The 18,302-nt window shown below is 37.1% G+C and overlaps 1 protein-coding gene across 1 annotated transcript in view; it reads right to left on the bottom strand.

Annotated features, from left to right (window-relative positions):
• Positions 1-1,029: 1,029 nt before the first annotated feature.
• Positions 1,030-18,302, bottom strand: part of LOC143022471 (uncharacterized) — a 17,393-nt gene continuing 120 nt past the window's right edge. The window contains exons 1-5 of the mRNA XM_076180693.1: positions 17,423-18,302; positions 14,667-14,671; positions 13,498-13,551; positions 12,825-13,010; positions 1,030-2,169 (exon numbers count right to left, since the gene is read on the bottom strand). The exon at positions 17,423-18,302 is cut by the window's right edge and continues 120 nt beyond it. Coding sequence (XP_076036808.1) covers positions 1,030-2,169; positions 12,825-13,010; positions 13,498-13,551; positions 14,667-14,671; positions 17,423-18,302 — 2,265 coding nt within the window. The remainder of the gene's footprint in view (positions 2,170-12,824; positions 13,011-13,497; positions 13,552-14,666; positions 14,672-17,422) is intronic.

Genomic DNA, 18,302 nt, shown 5'->3' with positions numbered 1-18,302 from the left:
CAATTGTGTGTCATAAGTAACCTGCGAGTCCTACGCTGTTGTTTTAATAGGATGACCTTCCTTGCGTCACCCTTGTTAAAGCCTTTGATCCACTTGAACACACCTGTATTAGATCACCCCGCACTCTGCGTCTTTCAAGTGTTAATTAAGGTGCATAAACCTCTCTTCGTAAAGTAATTATCTGAGCCCATGTACGAGTATCAATTTGGTCATTCTCCTCTGTACTGATTCAGTGTGTCTTTATACACATGCGTATGTATACATGTGTGTATATATATTATACATCACACGTAACACCACAGTCAGACGAAAGAGTTGAGTAAGCGAAACTATATATATTGATTGTTAACTGCAATCGTCTTCAGTAGTACTGAAGAGGATTGGAGTCAGCAATCTGAAGAGGATTGCAGTTAGCAATCGAAATATACAGTTTCGCTTACTCAACTCTTTCATTCGTCCGACTGTGGTGTTAGTTGTGATTTACAAACGTGTTACTACATTTTTCATATATTATATATATATACATACATATATATATACATATATACATATATATATATACATATATATGTATATATATATATATATATATATATATATATATACAGTATATATATACGCGTGTGTGTATGTATATATACAGTACATACATACGCACATACATATTCATACATATTGAGTGAGAGTATAACAATTACATGTCATAAGTAACGTGAAAAGATCTAATGAAGTTAAGGTTAACCATTTTGCTGGACAAGGGTTTCCCCCTTCCTGAATATAATCGTGTGGCGTCAGCCAGAATAAATGTACACGTCCTGAGATGATCAAACGTGATGTCGACTATATCTTGGTTGGCGTCAAGAAATTTTATTCAGCTGAGGGAAACCTCGGAATAATTATGGTGTTAATGAATACACCTTTAACAGATGATGGTCACGCTGACCAGTGTTTCAGAATTATTTGTTGATGTTTCTTTTAGAATTTTACTCATGATTTAGTTTAGACGAGTTTTATATGTATCCTTTTCGTTCAGCCTTGGAACCAATCGTTTTGCTCGATGTCTGAAAGTGTTGCTCTGTATTTTCGTTTTCGAGCAAGCATCTCTTTAACGAGACCAAAAGCATTCTTGGACAGGGATCTCCAAGGACTTCGGAGACGCATTTTTGAAGGTGCAGAGGACCAGATCGCAAAGTTGAAGTCGTTGGTCTGAGCGTCCTTCCAAGGCTTCTGACCAGTAAGAAGTCGGAAGAGGATGATTCCGCAAGACCAAACGTCAGTGGGCTCTCCTCTGTATCTTCCAGTAAATACTTCGGGTGCAATGTACCCTGATGTTCCACACACTTCCCACAAGTGCCTGTCCTTCCTGAATTCAACAGCCAGACCAAAGTCTCCAATTTTGAGGTCTTCGTTTGTGGACAAGAGAAGGTTCTCAGGTTTAAGGTCTCTGTGAGCCACCTGCTGGGAGTGAAGGTATTTGACCCCTGTAATCAATTGATTGAAGTAGAATTGAACTTTGTTCTCCTCCATTCCTCTTGGTTCAATTCTGTCTTCCAGTGTTCCTCCACTTACATATTCGAGATAAATGTAAACAAATTTTGTGTCCCTTTGTTCACCAAAGAAAGATACAATGTTCTTATGGTCTAGTCGTCTGTGGATACTAATTTCCTTGACCTGACTTTTTAGACCTGTCATTCTGATAGATTTTCTTGCACACTGTACTTCAGTTGTGGTATCTTTGACAAGATAAACAGACCCAAATGAACCTCTGCCCAGCAACTTGAGTACTTCCACGTTTCTGTGATCTGAAATCTTAAGTTTCTTATTTTTCGTTGAAATATCTTCTTCAATTTTTCGTTTTCTTATCTTGTGTCTATCGATTTCTTCAGTAACAATCTTGACGATCTTCAAGACACGCAAGATGTGTTCATTGGATTCCTGAAGAGTGTCTTCCATTTGTGCGGCTTGCAGGAAGACTTCTATCTCTTCGTTATAATGGATGAGGAGCACTTGTCGCTCCTGGTCGCTGCATCCACTCACGATGGCTCGAACTTTCGTTTCGAAGCCCGTGTCAAAGTCCTTCGAGGTTCCTCGTGGCCCTGGGCCACCAGCTGCTCTTGATCCTTCAGTTGTTGATTTTTTGAATTCCATCTCTTCGCCAAACGGTGAAACCTAAAGAACTTTGAACAAAAATTATTTACGGTGAGACATCTTTAGAGAATCCAGGATATACATTACACCAATGAAGTCCTTCCGCCCATTTTCAAATAAGTTACATTACAATAACATGTGAATGTTATTATTTATAAAAGTGAAGACCATGTTTAGATTGCATTTACTAATCATAATAGACCAAATAAGGATACGTTATTGACATCATGTGAATATCTACTCTCCTGATACCCTTTTGTGAGGTCCAAATGTGATCATGGAATGCATTATACGGACTAACATTTTTATTTTATTTTCTCATTGTAGAAATCATGAAATAATTTTCATTTCTCAAGGAACTCAGATATAATTTTTTTTTAACTTAAACTTTACAGGATATAGATAATACAATTTTCTGATAATTGGCCCAAACAAACCATAGTTGGTAAGGAATCTACGTCAAGAGGCGCTGAATAGCAACGGCCAAAGCCGTCACCTTTGCCCTATGTGCTTTGGGGACCTGTTGGAACAGGTAACAGCGCTGGTAATCGAAGAAAAGTGCAGGATTCGAACTCACAACTAAGAGAGTGTGAGACCAGTACGCTTTCGATTACGTTACCAGCAAAACCTAAGCTCTACATTAAGATTAGTGACAATGCAAATAATACGAATATAAGATAAAGGAAAAATTACAAATAGTCATTATTGTTATCAATACTAATACTAATGTTATTTTTGTTGTTGTTATTATTATTTTTGTTATCATTATAATTATTATTATCATTATCATCATCATCATCATCATCATCATCATCATCATTATTGTTATTATTATTATTACTATTATTATTATTATTATTATCATTATTATTATTATGATTATTATTTTTGTTATTATTATCATTGTTGTATGGCAGGAAGTGATCTGTCACAAACGAATGCTTGGGGCATCATGACGCGCCCGTGCCCTATTTCCTAATACATTGTTGCCAGGCGGGAAAAAGATTAGGCAAAACAATACATACAAACATATCTAGGTATATACATAAGAATATACAGAAACAAGAGAAAAATTACATATACTGAGGAATATGCATGCAAAATGGTTGAGGGTAACATATAAAAGGTTGTTAGGAATCACATTGGTCCACTATTATCTGCTGACGGTCAACTTGAATATTCAAATGAAGGAATGTGTAATATCTTAAACAATTATTTTAGCTCGGTATTCGTAAACGAAACACCTCAAAGTGAATTCCAAACTGAAACCTGTGAAAAGTCTGGGGTAAACTTACTACGGTAAATATAACAAAAGAAAAAATTAAAAGGTGTATAGCCAAACTCAAAGTTAATAAAACACCAGGGCCTGACGGTTGGCATCCAAGAATCTTAAAGGAAATGAAAAATGAGATTGTTGTTCCATTAGAAATTATTTTCAAGAAATCCATCATATCCGGAGATGTCCCAAGAGAATGCAAGCTAGCTAACGTTACTCACATATTCAAAAAAAGGTGACAAAAAGAAACCAAATAACTATAGGCCTATAAGTTTGACTTCAATCGTAGGAAAAATAATGGAAACTATCATCAGAGATGCTATCGAACATCATTTAGAAAGTAACCGTTTGATAAATGATAGCCAGCATGGTTTCAGACGGAAACGTTCTTGCGTGACTAACTTACTCGAATTCTACCACACAGTTATCTCGAATTATGACAAAAGAAACAATATAGATTTAATATATCTAGACTTTGCAAAAGCTTTTGATACCGTCCCACACGAAAGACTACATACTAAATTAGCTTTGCATGGAATAAGTGGTAGCCTATTAGGTTGGACTAGTAATTGGTTGAATGGTCGAAAACAGAGAGTTGTTTTAAATGGAAAAACTTCTGGATGGAAAAGTGTTGCAAGTGGAGTTCCTCAGGGTTCCGTTCTTGGGTCACTTCTATTCATAGTATATATAAATGATATAGACCATGGACTAAAATCTAGTTTCCAAATTTGCTGATGATACAAAACTGTGCGGAGTGGCAAATGATCACTCAAACCAATTAGATATTCAAGAAGACTTAGATAAATTACAGCAATGGTCTGAAAAGTGGCTAATGAAATTTAACACAAGTAAATGCAAGGTAATGCACATAGGTAAAAATAACAGCAAGTACGATTACAAGTTATTTGGAAATTCGTTAACAAAAGTGGATAGTGAAAAAGATCTCGGCGTAATTATCAGTAACGACCTCAAATCATCCAAGCAGTGTATTTCAGCCTCTGAGAAAGCAAATAAGATTCTGGGACTGATTGCGCGATCTTTTGATTTAAAAAGTCCATCACTCATTAATAAGCTATATAAATCGTTAGTTCGTCCACATTTGGAATATGCTGTTTCCGTATGGTCACCGAATCTCATTAAAGACATTGACAGACTGGAAAAAGTAGAACGGCGAGCCACAAAACTGATTCCAAATATCAAAATTAAATCATACGAAAATCGACTAAAACACATGAATCTGTTTTCCCTAAAAAAGCGTAGACTCAGAGGTGACTTGATACAGGTCTTTAAGAGTTTAAAGGGAATTGACAACATCAAAAGTGACAAAATTCTCACATTGAATGAGAATCAGACAAGAAACAATGGTCTCAAACTGTCCGTAAATAGATTCAATTTGAAAGTAGGTAGAAACAACTTTGCCAACCGTGTAGTTAAGGAATGGAATAAACTTCCTGCACAGGTAGTGCAATGTGGTTCAGTTCGAAGCTTCAAGAATCATTTAGATAAATACCTAAGTAAGATGCTGTAATGATTATAATTTATCTTATATTATTTGTTTTTGTTTTATTATCATTTGTCTGTTTGATTTTCATTTATTATTAGTTATATGTCAATTTATTATTATTTACTATTTACCTGTTTGTTTATTATTTAACTATACCTATGCATTTATTTATGTATTTTATTTGTTATTTACATTATTATAGTTTTTATTTATTATTTTATTATTAATATGATTTTTTTTTTTTTTTTTTTTTTTTTTTTTTTTGCATCCGACCTAGATATGGATCAAAAGGTCTCCTGTCGGCATGCTCCGCCTTTGTAACCCTTTGTAATCCTTTGTATATTTAATACCTTAATACTATGAGACGTACAATTGGCATAGACGCCTACGCCTGTAGCGTACGCCTAATGACGTATATATAATTAATCGGTTATATAATCATGTATAGGGCACTTATATAACGGAATGACTACATAGACTTATTTATACAAAACATTTACAATATATATATATGTTGATATTAAGTACTCATATATAATAAAGAAGTGTTACTTATACAATAAAGGAGATACATATACAATAAATATATACAATAATTAAGTAAGGAAGGGCTTGCCACAAGCTCAGGGGGGCGAAAACCCCCACAGGAATTGCTTCTAGCTTTCACGAAAGTAATAACAAAAATATCAAGTCAATTGTACGATTCAATATCGCTTGTGAATATTTTTTTTTTTTTTTTTTTTTTTTTTAACCTTTGTGTTCTTCGAAGGACCAGTGGACTTCGATAAGGTAATCTACCCCACAGGTGCGAAAAGGTATGCCTTTGACACAAAGTAACTTTCATCAGATAGAATGTAATTGTCCAAACTGGCTAAAAATTTGATGTATAGAATCACATAAAGATATTAGGGATTACAAAGAAAAACTACTTCTATTTCTTTTGTTACATGGACCTTTCTGCGTCGCTACCTAACGGTCTAGACATCTTTCAATTGTCAATTAATTTTTTTGGGCAGTAGCTTCACCCTAATCCTAACAAAATACATAGATAGTGACTGAAGGAGTCAAAGGTTACATTGAAGAGTCATGGAAAATTCAGTCGGAGAAAAACGTTGAGAATGCGTCACTGAAACGACCTGTCTTTGAACTGGCAGTTTAAGCTTATTCGTAACCTTTCAACAAGTGCGTACTGAAATGGGGTTTGTAATTTCTACATTCTTGGTTACATACTTTCTAAATATAATTCATGAGAAACATAGGCGGAATACTGCTTCCTTCCTGGGGAAAAGTCACCTCGAGGAGGCAAACTACCAATTCTACGAATACAAAAAATGTGTGACAAAACTAGCAATACGAAGGATGGGTTAATACGCCATATTAATTCGTGACATTGCTTTAAGCTCAATAACTTTCAGAATATATATATATATATATATATATATATATATATGTATATATATATATGTATATATATATATATATATATATATATATATATATATATATATATATATATATATATATATAGTGTTACGAACACGTAAAATGCCTCTCGTAAACTACCTCGTTCGGGTAGTTTACGATTAGCAGAGGTAGTTAGGCAGGCAGGCAAGGAGGAGGAGGTGAAGAGGCGATCTCGTAACCAAAATACAGTGGGACGATCAGATTGTGCATGTGCAGTAGCCTAACCAAACTGTGTCGTTAGACTGTTGAAGACATCGCCTCAAGCCGGTGAATTCTTGCGCCCCCCTTTGCCTATTATTGATAATCTATGAATCACAATGGCAAAATCCGACAAGACTGTGAGAATAAACACCTTGTGAGATCGAAACCTTTATTGGTGCTACGTTTCGCTTGTTACAGCTTTTTCAAGTACTGGATTCTGGATTCCAAGGAAAGACCACCTCGCTTGCGCGGGATCGGGTTTTGTGGGAGGGGAAGAATGTCTCCAGGAAAATGAAAAGATAGTAGCGTATAAAAGAGGGCTATTGCCACCGGGCGATTTGCGAGCGATTAGGGGCTTGTTGGTGGTCGTGACTCGGGAGAACTGGGCTGGGAGCTTGGAGCTTGGACGGCGGCGTCAATGCCGGGAGGAAGAGCAGATTATATCACCAACGAAAGTTTGGAAAATGGTAGGAGACGTAGTAGGAGAGAAAGGGGGAAAAACGGAAAAATCTTTAGTGGGAGGTAAACTGAAATGAGAAGATGTAATATAAGAGAAAGTTAGAAAGGAAACGAATTTTAGTCGAAGAAAAAGGAAGTGTAGATGTTTGTGCGTGGGATGTGGCTATGTTCGTGAGAGGTGTGTGTGTGTAATTTACGGTGAGTAGATTTCACTTCCCGCGTGTAGAGGGCGTTCCTGATTAGCCCCAGGTAAGGCATGAGAATTCCTGTTTTACCCCAGGTTGGGTTTGAGCTGTTTGCATATTTTTGTAGCCTGTCAGTTAATGGGCTACATGCGATATTATTAATATCATTATTATTATCATCATTATTACCATTACTATTATTATTACATTATTGTGGCTATCACCAGTCAAGCTGGTGAAGGGGTGTATTATTTGTAGGTACGGTTATACACGTCTTATCATGTACACCGCACGTGGGATGGGCGCAGCTGAGAGATAGTATGTACGGTGTGGTCTAGGTGTAATATGCTGTATCAGATGTTTGTGTTTGTCGTGCAGTTTTTCTAGGTGTCTTGAGTGAAGTTTGTGTTTATGTTGGTTGAGTGGACGGATGTTGGAAATTTGGTGTAGAGACTCAGTGGTTCTGAAGTCGCTCCATCGCGAGCCCGTGATGAACTGGACAGCGGCATTCTGAACCTTCTGATGCTCGTAGTTATTAGTGGCACATGTCAGCTGGCTTAGTCCCGGGGATTGGCACAGAAGCGGTCTGACGAGGGCTAGGTACAATCGACATTTGGTTCTCAGTGTTGCAGTTTTGAAGCGTCTGAGCTTACCCAGCAGAGCCCTAGCCTTCGCTCAGCTAGGAGATAGGAGGGGCGATGTTAAACATTGAGCAGATGGGTGATAGGAGGGGCGATGTTAAACATTGAGCAGAACAGAGGCATGTTTAACATCGCCCCTCCTATCACCCATCTGTTACCCGCATTAAATAAATGTATGAAATGTCCCCCTTAGTCCACTTCAACAAACTGTCCGAAATGTCCTCCTTTGTCTCCACCAAGTCCCACCCGTCCCCCTCCTCCCCCCCTCCCCCTCCACCTACCACCCACCCCTCCCCGATAACCTCTCCCAGTTCCTTCCCCGTTGGCTTATATGTGCTCAGTGTGTGTCATGTCTGTACTTGAAAAAGCTGTAACAAGCGAAACATAGTACCAATAATGGTTTCGATCTCACAAGGTGTTTATTCTCACAGCATTGATAATCTAGTTACGTTACCTGCATACAAACTGGAACAGTCGAACTGTGCTTCTTCTTTATATTTATGTGAATGTGTATATCCTCATTGTATAAACGAATACCATGTTTGTTTGCCCTGCATCAATATGAGTGACCAAGGAGGATCGTGTGATTTTGTTCATTCATACCATCTTTGTCGTCGCTACTGGGCTTAGCGAATCTTAGAAGTTGTATTCGAACGACACTGTCCGGAGCCGTTCGAGTCAATAAAATTTCGACTAAAGAAAGAAACAAAATGGATATATGCATTCGAGGAGACATCAGACTGAAGCTAACAAATTTTAAGCCTAATATAAAAGATCTAGCAGCAAAGCACCCGGCCCAACGTGAGTAAAACATTTTAGATTAGTTGTTTGTCATTGTTGCAATAATTTTGATTATTATTTTCCAATTAAGGGGGGCGATCCTTTTTTTCAATTGAAAAAGGGGGCGATATGGCTGAAAAGGTTGAGAAACGCTGCACTAGATAATCTTTGTCTCATTCATTCTCTCTTTCACTCCCCTCTTCTTCGTATTTGTTCTTACCCCTCTCTACCGCAATCTCTCTCTCTTGCATTTCCTTCTTAAATCTAAATATGTCCAGTTTGAGTTCTTTTACTGCGAGTCTTACCCTGTTGTCTTAATATGATGACCTTGTTTGCGTCACCCTTGTTAAAGCCTATGATCCACTTGATCACCTCTATTAGATCACCCCGCACTCTGCGTCTTTCCAGTGTAAATTAAGATGCATAAGCCTCTTTTCGTAAGGTAATTTTCTGAGCCCATTTGCGAGTATCAATTTGGTCATTCTCCTCTGTACTGATTCAAGTGATTATGTGTATATACACATGTCTATATATAAAGTGTGTGTTTATACACATGCATATATATACAAAAGATTACGAAGGCGGAACATGCCGACAGGAGACCTTTTGGTCCATATCTAGGTTGGATGCGAAAAAAACCCATAATGATAATAAATTAATAAATAAAAACTGTAATAATGTAAATAACAAATAAAATACATAGATAAATGCATAGGTATAGTTAAAGGATAAACAAACAGGTAAATAGTAAATAATAATAAACTGACATATAACTAATAACAAATGAGAATCAAACAGACAAATGATAACAACACAAAAAACAAATAATATAAAATAGATTATAATCATTACAGCATCTTGCTTAGGTGTTTATCTGAATGATTCTTAAAGCTTCGAACTGAACTACATTGTTCTACATGTGCAGGAATTTTATTCCATTCATTAACTACACGGTTGGCGAAGTTGTTTGTACCCACTTCCAAATTGAGTCTATTTCCGGACAGTTTGAGACCATTGTTTCTTGTCTGATTCTCATTCAATGTGAAAATTTTGTCACTTCTGATGTTGTCAATTCCCTTTAGAATTTTAAAGACCTGTATCAAGTCACCTTTGAGTCTCCTCTTTTCTTTTTAGAGAAAACAGATTCATTTGTTTTAGTCGATTTTCGTATGATTTATTTTTTGATATTTGGAATTAGTTTTGTGGCTCGCCGTTTATTTTTTCCAGTCTGTCAATGTCTTTAATGAGATTCGGTGACCATACGGAAACAGGATATTCCAAATGTGGACGAACTAACGATTTATATATCTTGTTAATGAGTGATGGACTTTCGAAGTCAAAAGATCGCGCAATCAGTCCTAGAATCTTATTTGCTTTCTCAGAGGCTGAAATGCACTGCTTGGGCGATTTGAGATCGTTACTGATAATTACGCCAAGATCTTTTTCGCTATTCACTTTTGTTAACGAATTTCTAAATAACTTGTAATCGTACTTACTGTTATTTTTACCTATGTGCATTACCTTGCATTTACTTGTGTTACTTGGAAACAGTAGATTTTAGTCCATGGTCTATATCATTTATATATACTATGAATAGTCTTTCGTGGGGGACGGTATCAAAAGCTTTTGTAAAGTCTAGTTATATTAAATTTATATTGTTTCTTTTATCATAATTCGAGATAACTGTGTTGTAGAATTCGACTTAGTCACACAAGAACGTTTCCGTCTGAAACCATGCTGGTTATCATTTATCAAACGGTTACTTTCTAAATGATCTTCGATAGCATCTCTGATGATAGCTTCCATTATTTTTCCTACGATTGAAGTCAAAGTTATAGGCCTATAGTTATTTGGTTTCTTTTTGTCATCTTTTTTTGAATATGGGAGTAACGTTAGCTAGCTTGCATTCTCTTGGGACATCTCCGGATATGATGGATTTCTTGAAAATAATTTCTAATGGAAAAACAACCTCATTTTTCATTTCCTTTAAGATTCTTGGATGCCAACCGTCAGGCCCTGGTGTTTTATTAATTTTGAGTTTCTCTATACACCTTTTATTTATTTATTTATTTATTTATTTATTTATTTATTTATCTATTCTTCTGTTATATTTACCGTAGTGTGCAAGTTTACCGTAGACTTTTCAGGGGTTTCAGTTTGGAGTTCACTTTGAAGTGTTTCGTTTACGAATACTGAACTAAAATAATTGTTTAAAATATTACACATTCCTTCATTTGAATATTCAAGTTGACCGTCAGCAGATAATAGTAGACCAATGTGATTTCTAACAACCTTTTTATTTGTAATGTAACTATAGAATTCTTTGGGATTCTCTTTGGGTTTATCAGCGATATTCATTTCGTATTGTCGTTTTCTTTTCTTATTGTCTTTTTTAAATCTTTCTGCATTGATACATAACTTTCATAATCATTAGATGCAACCGAACACTTATATTGTGTGTATATATATTATATATCACAACTAACACCACAGTTGAGTAAGCGAAACTATATATTTTGATTGCTAACTGCAATCCTCTTCAGTAGCACTGGAGAGGATTGCAGTCAGCAATCTCAAGAGGATTGCAGTCAGCAAACGAGATACATAGTTTCGCTTACTCAACTCTTTCTTTCGTCCGACTGTGATGTTAGTTGTGATTTACAAACGTGTTACTACATTTCTCACATATTATATATATATATATATATATATATATATATATATACATATATATATATATATATATATATATATATATGTATATATATCCATGTATGTATATATATCCATGTATGTATATATACATTACATACATACGCACATACATATTCATACATAATGAGTGAGAGTATAACAATTGCATGTCATAAGTAACTTGCGAGTCCTACGCTGTTGTTTTAATAGGACATTGACAGCAGACATAATTAAATGTTTCAAAACAAACAGAAGAATGTAAGACGCCTACGCAGGGAGGCGCTGAACTGCTGCGACCGAAACCGTCCCCTTTGCCATTTCCTTCTCTCTGTCTGATGGAAATCGGAGAGAAGTGCGGGGTTCGAACCCGCAACTAAGTGAATCGTGAGACCAGCACGTTTCTGATCACGCCATCGGCGCCCAGGTCAAATGGCACAGGTATTATAAGTCGATTTAAGAAATCAACAACATTTTTACAAGATAACAGAACGTTCTTTGCAAAGCATCGTCAAAATTGATAACACAGAGGATAAATACAAATTAAAATTGTGCCAGTGGGATTAAATATATTCATTAAGTTGCTCTCTTCTAATTGAAATTCTTGTCTGATAAAAGAGCTCAAAGCTTAACCAGACTTAAAAGTAGTCAAACGAGCGTAAGGAGAAATGTTAATTGAAGAGAAGTGCGGAATTCGAACCCACTAACAAGTGAAAGCGAGACCAGTATACTTGCGATTACGCCAACAACGAATGAAAGAGAGAGAGAGAGAGAGAGAGAGAGAGAGAGAGAGAGAGAGAGAGAGAGAGAGAGAGAGAGAGAGAGAGAGAGAGAGAGAGAGAGAGAGAGAGAGAGAGAGTAGATAAGTTGTGATCCAGCCGATGACCTCGCCTTTCCGAACCTCAGCCTTGGTGCACCAAGTGACCACAAATCTGACACAACTTCTCGAGTCTTCGTGGTGATCGCTCTTGGCCCTCCGAACTTGAGTCGTTGTAGGAATCTACTCTTCAATCAACATGATCTTCCTGGTGTTCTTCGCACTCTGCCGCTGCTTCCAGGAAATCAGACACAGCCGGAAGGACAAGTCGTCTTCGAGAGGAGCTGAAGTCGACCAAACCTCAAAGTTTGCCACCAAAGCCATTGACCTGACAGACTACGAAGAAGTCCTGAAATACAACGAAGAAGCACTGAAGCGTTGCAACTTCACTTCAGGCTGGAGAAGAGTCAGGGTTCTTGGGGAAGGAGGTTTTGGCAAAGTATTTCTTTTGAAAAATGAGAAAATGAAAAGACAGATCGCCCGCAAAGTCGTTCTTTCCCAGCCTTCGGAACGTGGATTCACTTGCGAAGAAATGATCCAAATTCAGCTGAGCCATCCGAATGTGCTCAGACTCTTCTGCTGGGAACAGAAGACGAAAACACTGTGCCTGAATCTTGAGTATTGCTCCAAAGGCAACCTGACGACCAACATGCCTTACCTGAGCGAAAATGAGGTCAAATTGTACTTCAAGCAGCTGCTGGATGGCGTGACATACATCCACTCGAGAGGTGTCGTGCACCGAGATCTGAAGCCAGGCAACCTTCTTGTGACCAAAGACAAGGTTCTCAAGATCTCTGACTTCGGTCTTGCCGGTCTGTTCATTAAGGACGGAGAGGAAATCCGACTGAGCCGAAAGGTGGGCACCAAGTCGTATATGGCACCCGAAGTAGTGCAGCGCCAGCAGGAGAAGAGGTACCTTGCACCCCCAGTGGACCTGTGGGCTTGTGGCATCATCTTCTTCAAACTGATGACCACAAGAAAGCCCTGGTCTTAGGCAAACCTCGTAGACAAAGATTACAGAATGTGGGCCGAAAAGGACAAGAGGATCTACAAGAAGGAAGGCTGGAAAGAGCTGAACTCATCCTCGAGAACGCTTCTGAGGCTCCTTCTGGAACCTGACCCCCTCAAGAGAATCTGTGGCTGGAGAAGCCTCCGCGGACACTGAAGAGGCCCCGCTCTTGAAGGCGCATCGCCTGCAAATCTTTCTCACTCTAAATACTTGAAATGGTCACATCATTGACTTTAAGCCTTCGGCTACCGAAGGCTTCCCTCAGCTGAATAAAATAGTGCCAAGAACCCAGAACAACTGCATTTGCTCGTGCCCACAATACCTGGCGTATCGAGACGTCGTCTTTGGTTATTTCAATCATCACTCCTAAAGTGACCTGTAAAATATTTGAAGGAATATGAGAGCATAAACGAGATATTAAATCGGGAATATTGTCGCTGCGACCTTTTATGGGTCAGGTCGCAGCGGTTCCCGACTTCTTTCACTCCATTTCCCCATTCATGAATTCTCAACCATATTGTGGCTCCCTCTTCAATTTTGTCCTAAATCCCATTCCGTTACAAAAATTTCAATAGATAAATAAATAAATAAATAAATAATAATAATAGTAATAATAATACTAATAATAATGATAACAATAATAACAATAATGATAATAATAATAATGTTAGTGATAATAATAATAATAATAATAATAGTAATAATGATAATAGTAAAAATAATAATAATTACAATTCAATGTTGATGAAGAGAAACGCTTTGCTTTTTTTCAACGTTAACAGTCATAATTATAACATATTTGACATTTAATTGTTTTATGTGGCTAGAAAATGTGAATTATGCATACTTACTACGAAGCAGGTAAAGTGTGAGGAAAGACATTCATGTTCTCCTTGGAAAAAATGAACAAAATAACAAAAGTAAGAGCAAAGGTTGACTAAATAATCAAACTGATGAATAGATCAATAAATGAATAAACGAATAAATAAAAAAGTAAATGGATGAATGAATAAACAACATAATTCATGACGTCACAGAAACGCCATGACGTGATGATGTCTCGGTCCCTCAACTGAACAAAATAGTTCATGACGTCACTAAAATTCTATGACGTAATGATGTATCGGCCCCTTAGCTGAACAAAAGACCTCATGACGTCACTGAAAAACCTATGACGTATGAAGGTCCCAGGCCCTCAACTGAACAAAATAGTTCATGACGTCACTGAAATTCTATGACGTAATGATGTTTCAGAAAGCTGTAACTAATCCATTCCTATTAATCCTATTGACCTGGTTCTCAGCTTATGGACCTCCTTCCCCCCCCCCCTCCCGTGGGCGGGACCCGGGAGTGTCCCCAGTGGGAATCACTAACCCACTTAACAAAAACTAGTGGTAGTAAGTGGATGCAAAACGATACAGTCAAAGTAATGAATTGGTCTTAAAGAAACTGAGGAACAGCAATGCATAATGTCTGGAATACGAAACTTACACTCTCTGGAAAGACGCAGAGTGCGGGGTGCTCTAATAGAGGTGTTCAAGTAGATCAAAGGTTTTAACAAGGGTGACGCAAATAAGGTCATCATATTGAAACAATAGGTAAGGACTCGCAGTCATGGATTTAAATTGGACAGATATAGATTTAAGAAGGAAATAGGAAAGAATTGGTTTCCTAATAGGGTGGCCAACGAATGGAATAGACTTGGTAACCAAGTAGTGAGTGCTGAAACTATCGGTTGTTTTAAGAAACGGTTACACAACTTTATGGATGGGGATGACAGGTGGTCATGGACATGGAACTGCCTAGTGTAGCCCTTATGGTCTCTTGCAATCTCTTTTATTCTTATATTCTTATGAAAGGAGAAGCTGACTGAAAAACCTTGCACTTTCAGAATTGGATGATATAAGAGATATAAAAACGGAGACAAACTCATTTCAGATACGTGGTTATATCTCAGAACTGTGTGATAAAAATAGATATAGATAGATAGACATAGTTACGTAGTCGGGTATCTATATAGCTAAATAGACAAAGAGAGAGGGAGAGGGAGAAAGATTGATAGATATATAGAAAGATAGATAATTAGAGATAGATAAGTAGCTAGATAGATAGACAGGGAAACAGACATATAGACAGAGAGAGAGAGAGGAAGAGAGACACAGAGAGAGAGAGAGAGATGGGCTATAAAACATAATATATCAAAATTATGGATATTTACATCCTTTAAATACCTAACATACGGGTATATGTATATATATGTATATAAATAAATAAATACATTCGTTAATGAACAACATAATTTATGTATATATATATATATATATGTATATATATTACATATATGTATATATATATATATATATATATATATATATATATCGTAACTGTACATGCATATATGTGCATAAAGAAACCAATCAATTAACCATTATGGAGACATTTGTGGTTATTCGTTAAATGAATAATAACAGTAAGACCATCAACACCCCTTTGTTACTCAAAGAACAAGAGAACTCGACGTCATGTCATATTGCATTTAGCGAGAAATAGACTTCAGAATCAGAATTCAGCGAACAAGAAAACACCGTCATCAAATCATTCTGAAACCTACAAAGTAACACCTTTTGGACTCGAAATAAATATATATATATATATATATATATATATATATATATATATATATATATATATATATATATATATATATATATGTATATATATATATATATATATATATATATATATATATATATATATATATATATATATATATTATATATATATATATATAATCAATCCCACACTAAACGAGATATAACCGTTTAGATTCCGTTGAGGTACGAGAGGCTAATAAACCTGGAAAAGATGTTATAACTGGTGCATCGCGTCCTGAAACAAGTCTTGGTCGTCGAAGGCCCTCAGCTGTGAGGGCGTAAGAGCGAGAGTCCCTCGTAAAACTTAGAAGGAAACGACCCAATCGCCCTGGGTTGGCTCGTGGTGAGGGAATGGGGAATGGGAGCAGGATGAAAGAGACGAGGGAGAACGTGGTTGGGGAGGGGGAGGAGGAGGAGGAGGAGGAGGAGGGAAGAAGAGGCTGGAAGGTTGAGTCCCAAACTTCTCCCGGTCGTTTATCTATTCGCTTTTTTTTATTTCTTTTTTCTTTTTTTCTTCCCTGTAGTGTCTATGAGGGTAATAATTTATCTTTTTATTGACTATTGACCTTCCTTGGGTCACCCTTGTTAAAGCCTTTGATCCACTTGAACACCTCTATTAGATCACCCCGCACTCTGCGTCTTTCAGTGTAAATTAAGGTGCATAAACCTCTCTTCGTAAAGTAATTATCTGAGCCCATGTTCGAGTATCAATTTGGTCATTCTCCTCTGTACTGATTCAGTGTGTATATATATTATATATCACACCTAACACCACAGTCAGACGAAAGAGTTGAGTAAGCGAAACTATATGTATTGATTGTTAACTGCAATCGTCTTCAGTAGTACTGAAGAGGATTGGAGTCAGCAATCTGAAGAGGATTGCAGTTAGCAATCGAAATATACAGTTTCGCTTACTCAACTTTCTTTCGTCCGACTGTGGTGTTAGTTGTGATTTACAAACGTGTTACTACATTTTTCATATATTATATATGTATATACATACATACATACATATATGTATACATATATATATATATATATATACATATACAGTATATATATAAATGCGTGTGTGTATGTATATATACAGTACATACATACGTACATACATATTCATACATAATGAGTGAGAGTATAACAATTACATGTCATAAGTAACATGAAGAGATCTAATCGAGTTAAGGTTAACCCTTTTGCTGGACAAGGGTTTCCCCTTCCTGAATATAATCGTGTGGCGTCAGCCAGAATAAATGTACACGTCCTAAGATGATCAAACGTGATGTCGACTTCATCTTGGTTGGCGTCTAGAAATTTTATTCAGCTGAGGGAAACCTCGGAATAATTATGGTGTTAATGAATACACCTTTAAGAGATGATGGTCACGCTGACCAGTGTTTCAGAACTATTTGTTGATATTTCTTTTAGATTTTACTCATGATTTAGTTTAGACGGGTTTTATATGTATCCTTTTCGTTCAGCCTTGGAACCAATCGTTTTGCTCGATGTCTGAAAGTGTTGCTCTGTATTTTCGTTTTCGAGCAAGCATCTCTTTAACGAGACCAAAAGCATTCTTGGACAGGGATCTTCAAGGACTTCGGAGACGCATTTTTGAAGGTGAAGAGGACCAGATCGCAAAGTTGAAGTCTTCAGTCTGAGCGTCCTCCCAAGGCTTCTGACCAGTAAGAAGTCGGAAGAGGATGATTCCGTAAGACCAAACGTCAGCGGGCTCTCCTCTGTATCTTCCAGTAAATACTTCGGGTGCAATGTACCCTGATGTTCCACACACTTCCCACAAGTGCCTGTCCTTCCTGAACTCAACAGCCAGACCGAAGTCTCCGATTTTGAGGTCTTCGTTTGTGGACAAGAGAAGGTTCTCAGGTTTAAGGTCTCTGTGAGCCACTTTCTGTGAGTGAAGGTATTTGACCCCTGTAATCAATTGATTGAAGTAGAATTGAACTTTGTTCTCCTTTATTCCTCTTGGTTCAATTCTGTCTTCTAGTGTTCCTCCACTTACATATTCGAGATAAATGTAAACAAATTTTGTGTCCCTTTGCTCACCAAAGAAAGATACAATGTTCATGTGGTCGAGTCGTCTGTGGATACTAATTTCCTTGACCTGACTTTTTAGACCTGTCATTCTGATAGATTTTCTTGCACACTGTACTTCAGTTGTGGTATCTTTGACAAGATAAACAGAGCCAAATGAACCTCTGCCCAACAACTTGAGTACTTCCACGTTTCTGTGATCTGAAATTTTAAATTTCTTGTTTTGCACTGAAACGTCTTCTTCAAATTTTCGTTTTCTTATTTGGTGTCTATCAATTTCTTCAGTAACAATCTTGACGATCTTCAAGACACGCAAGATGTGTTCATTAGATTCTGGAAGAGTGTCTTCCATTTGTGGGGCTTGCAGGAAGACTTCAATCTCTTGGTTGTAATGGATGAGGAGCACTTGTCGCTCCTGGTCGCTGCA

Source organism: Oratosquilla oratoria, unplaced genomic scaffold (genome assembly GCF_046742065.1).
Source record: "Oratosquilla oratoria isolate Oo_2021 unplaced genomic scaffold, ASM4674206v1 SCAFFOLD101, whole genome shotgun sequence".
Lineage (NCBI taxonomy): Eukaryota > Metazoa > Arthropoda > Malacostraca > Stomatopoda > Squillidae > Oratosquilla > Oratosquilla oratoria.
Note: the sequence above shows the minus strand (reverse complement) of the source record. Positions and strands in the feature narration are given on the sequence as shown.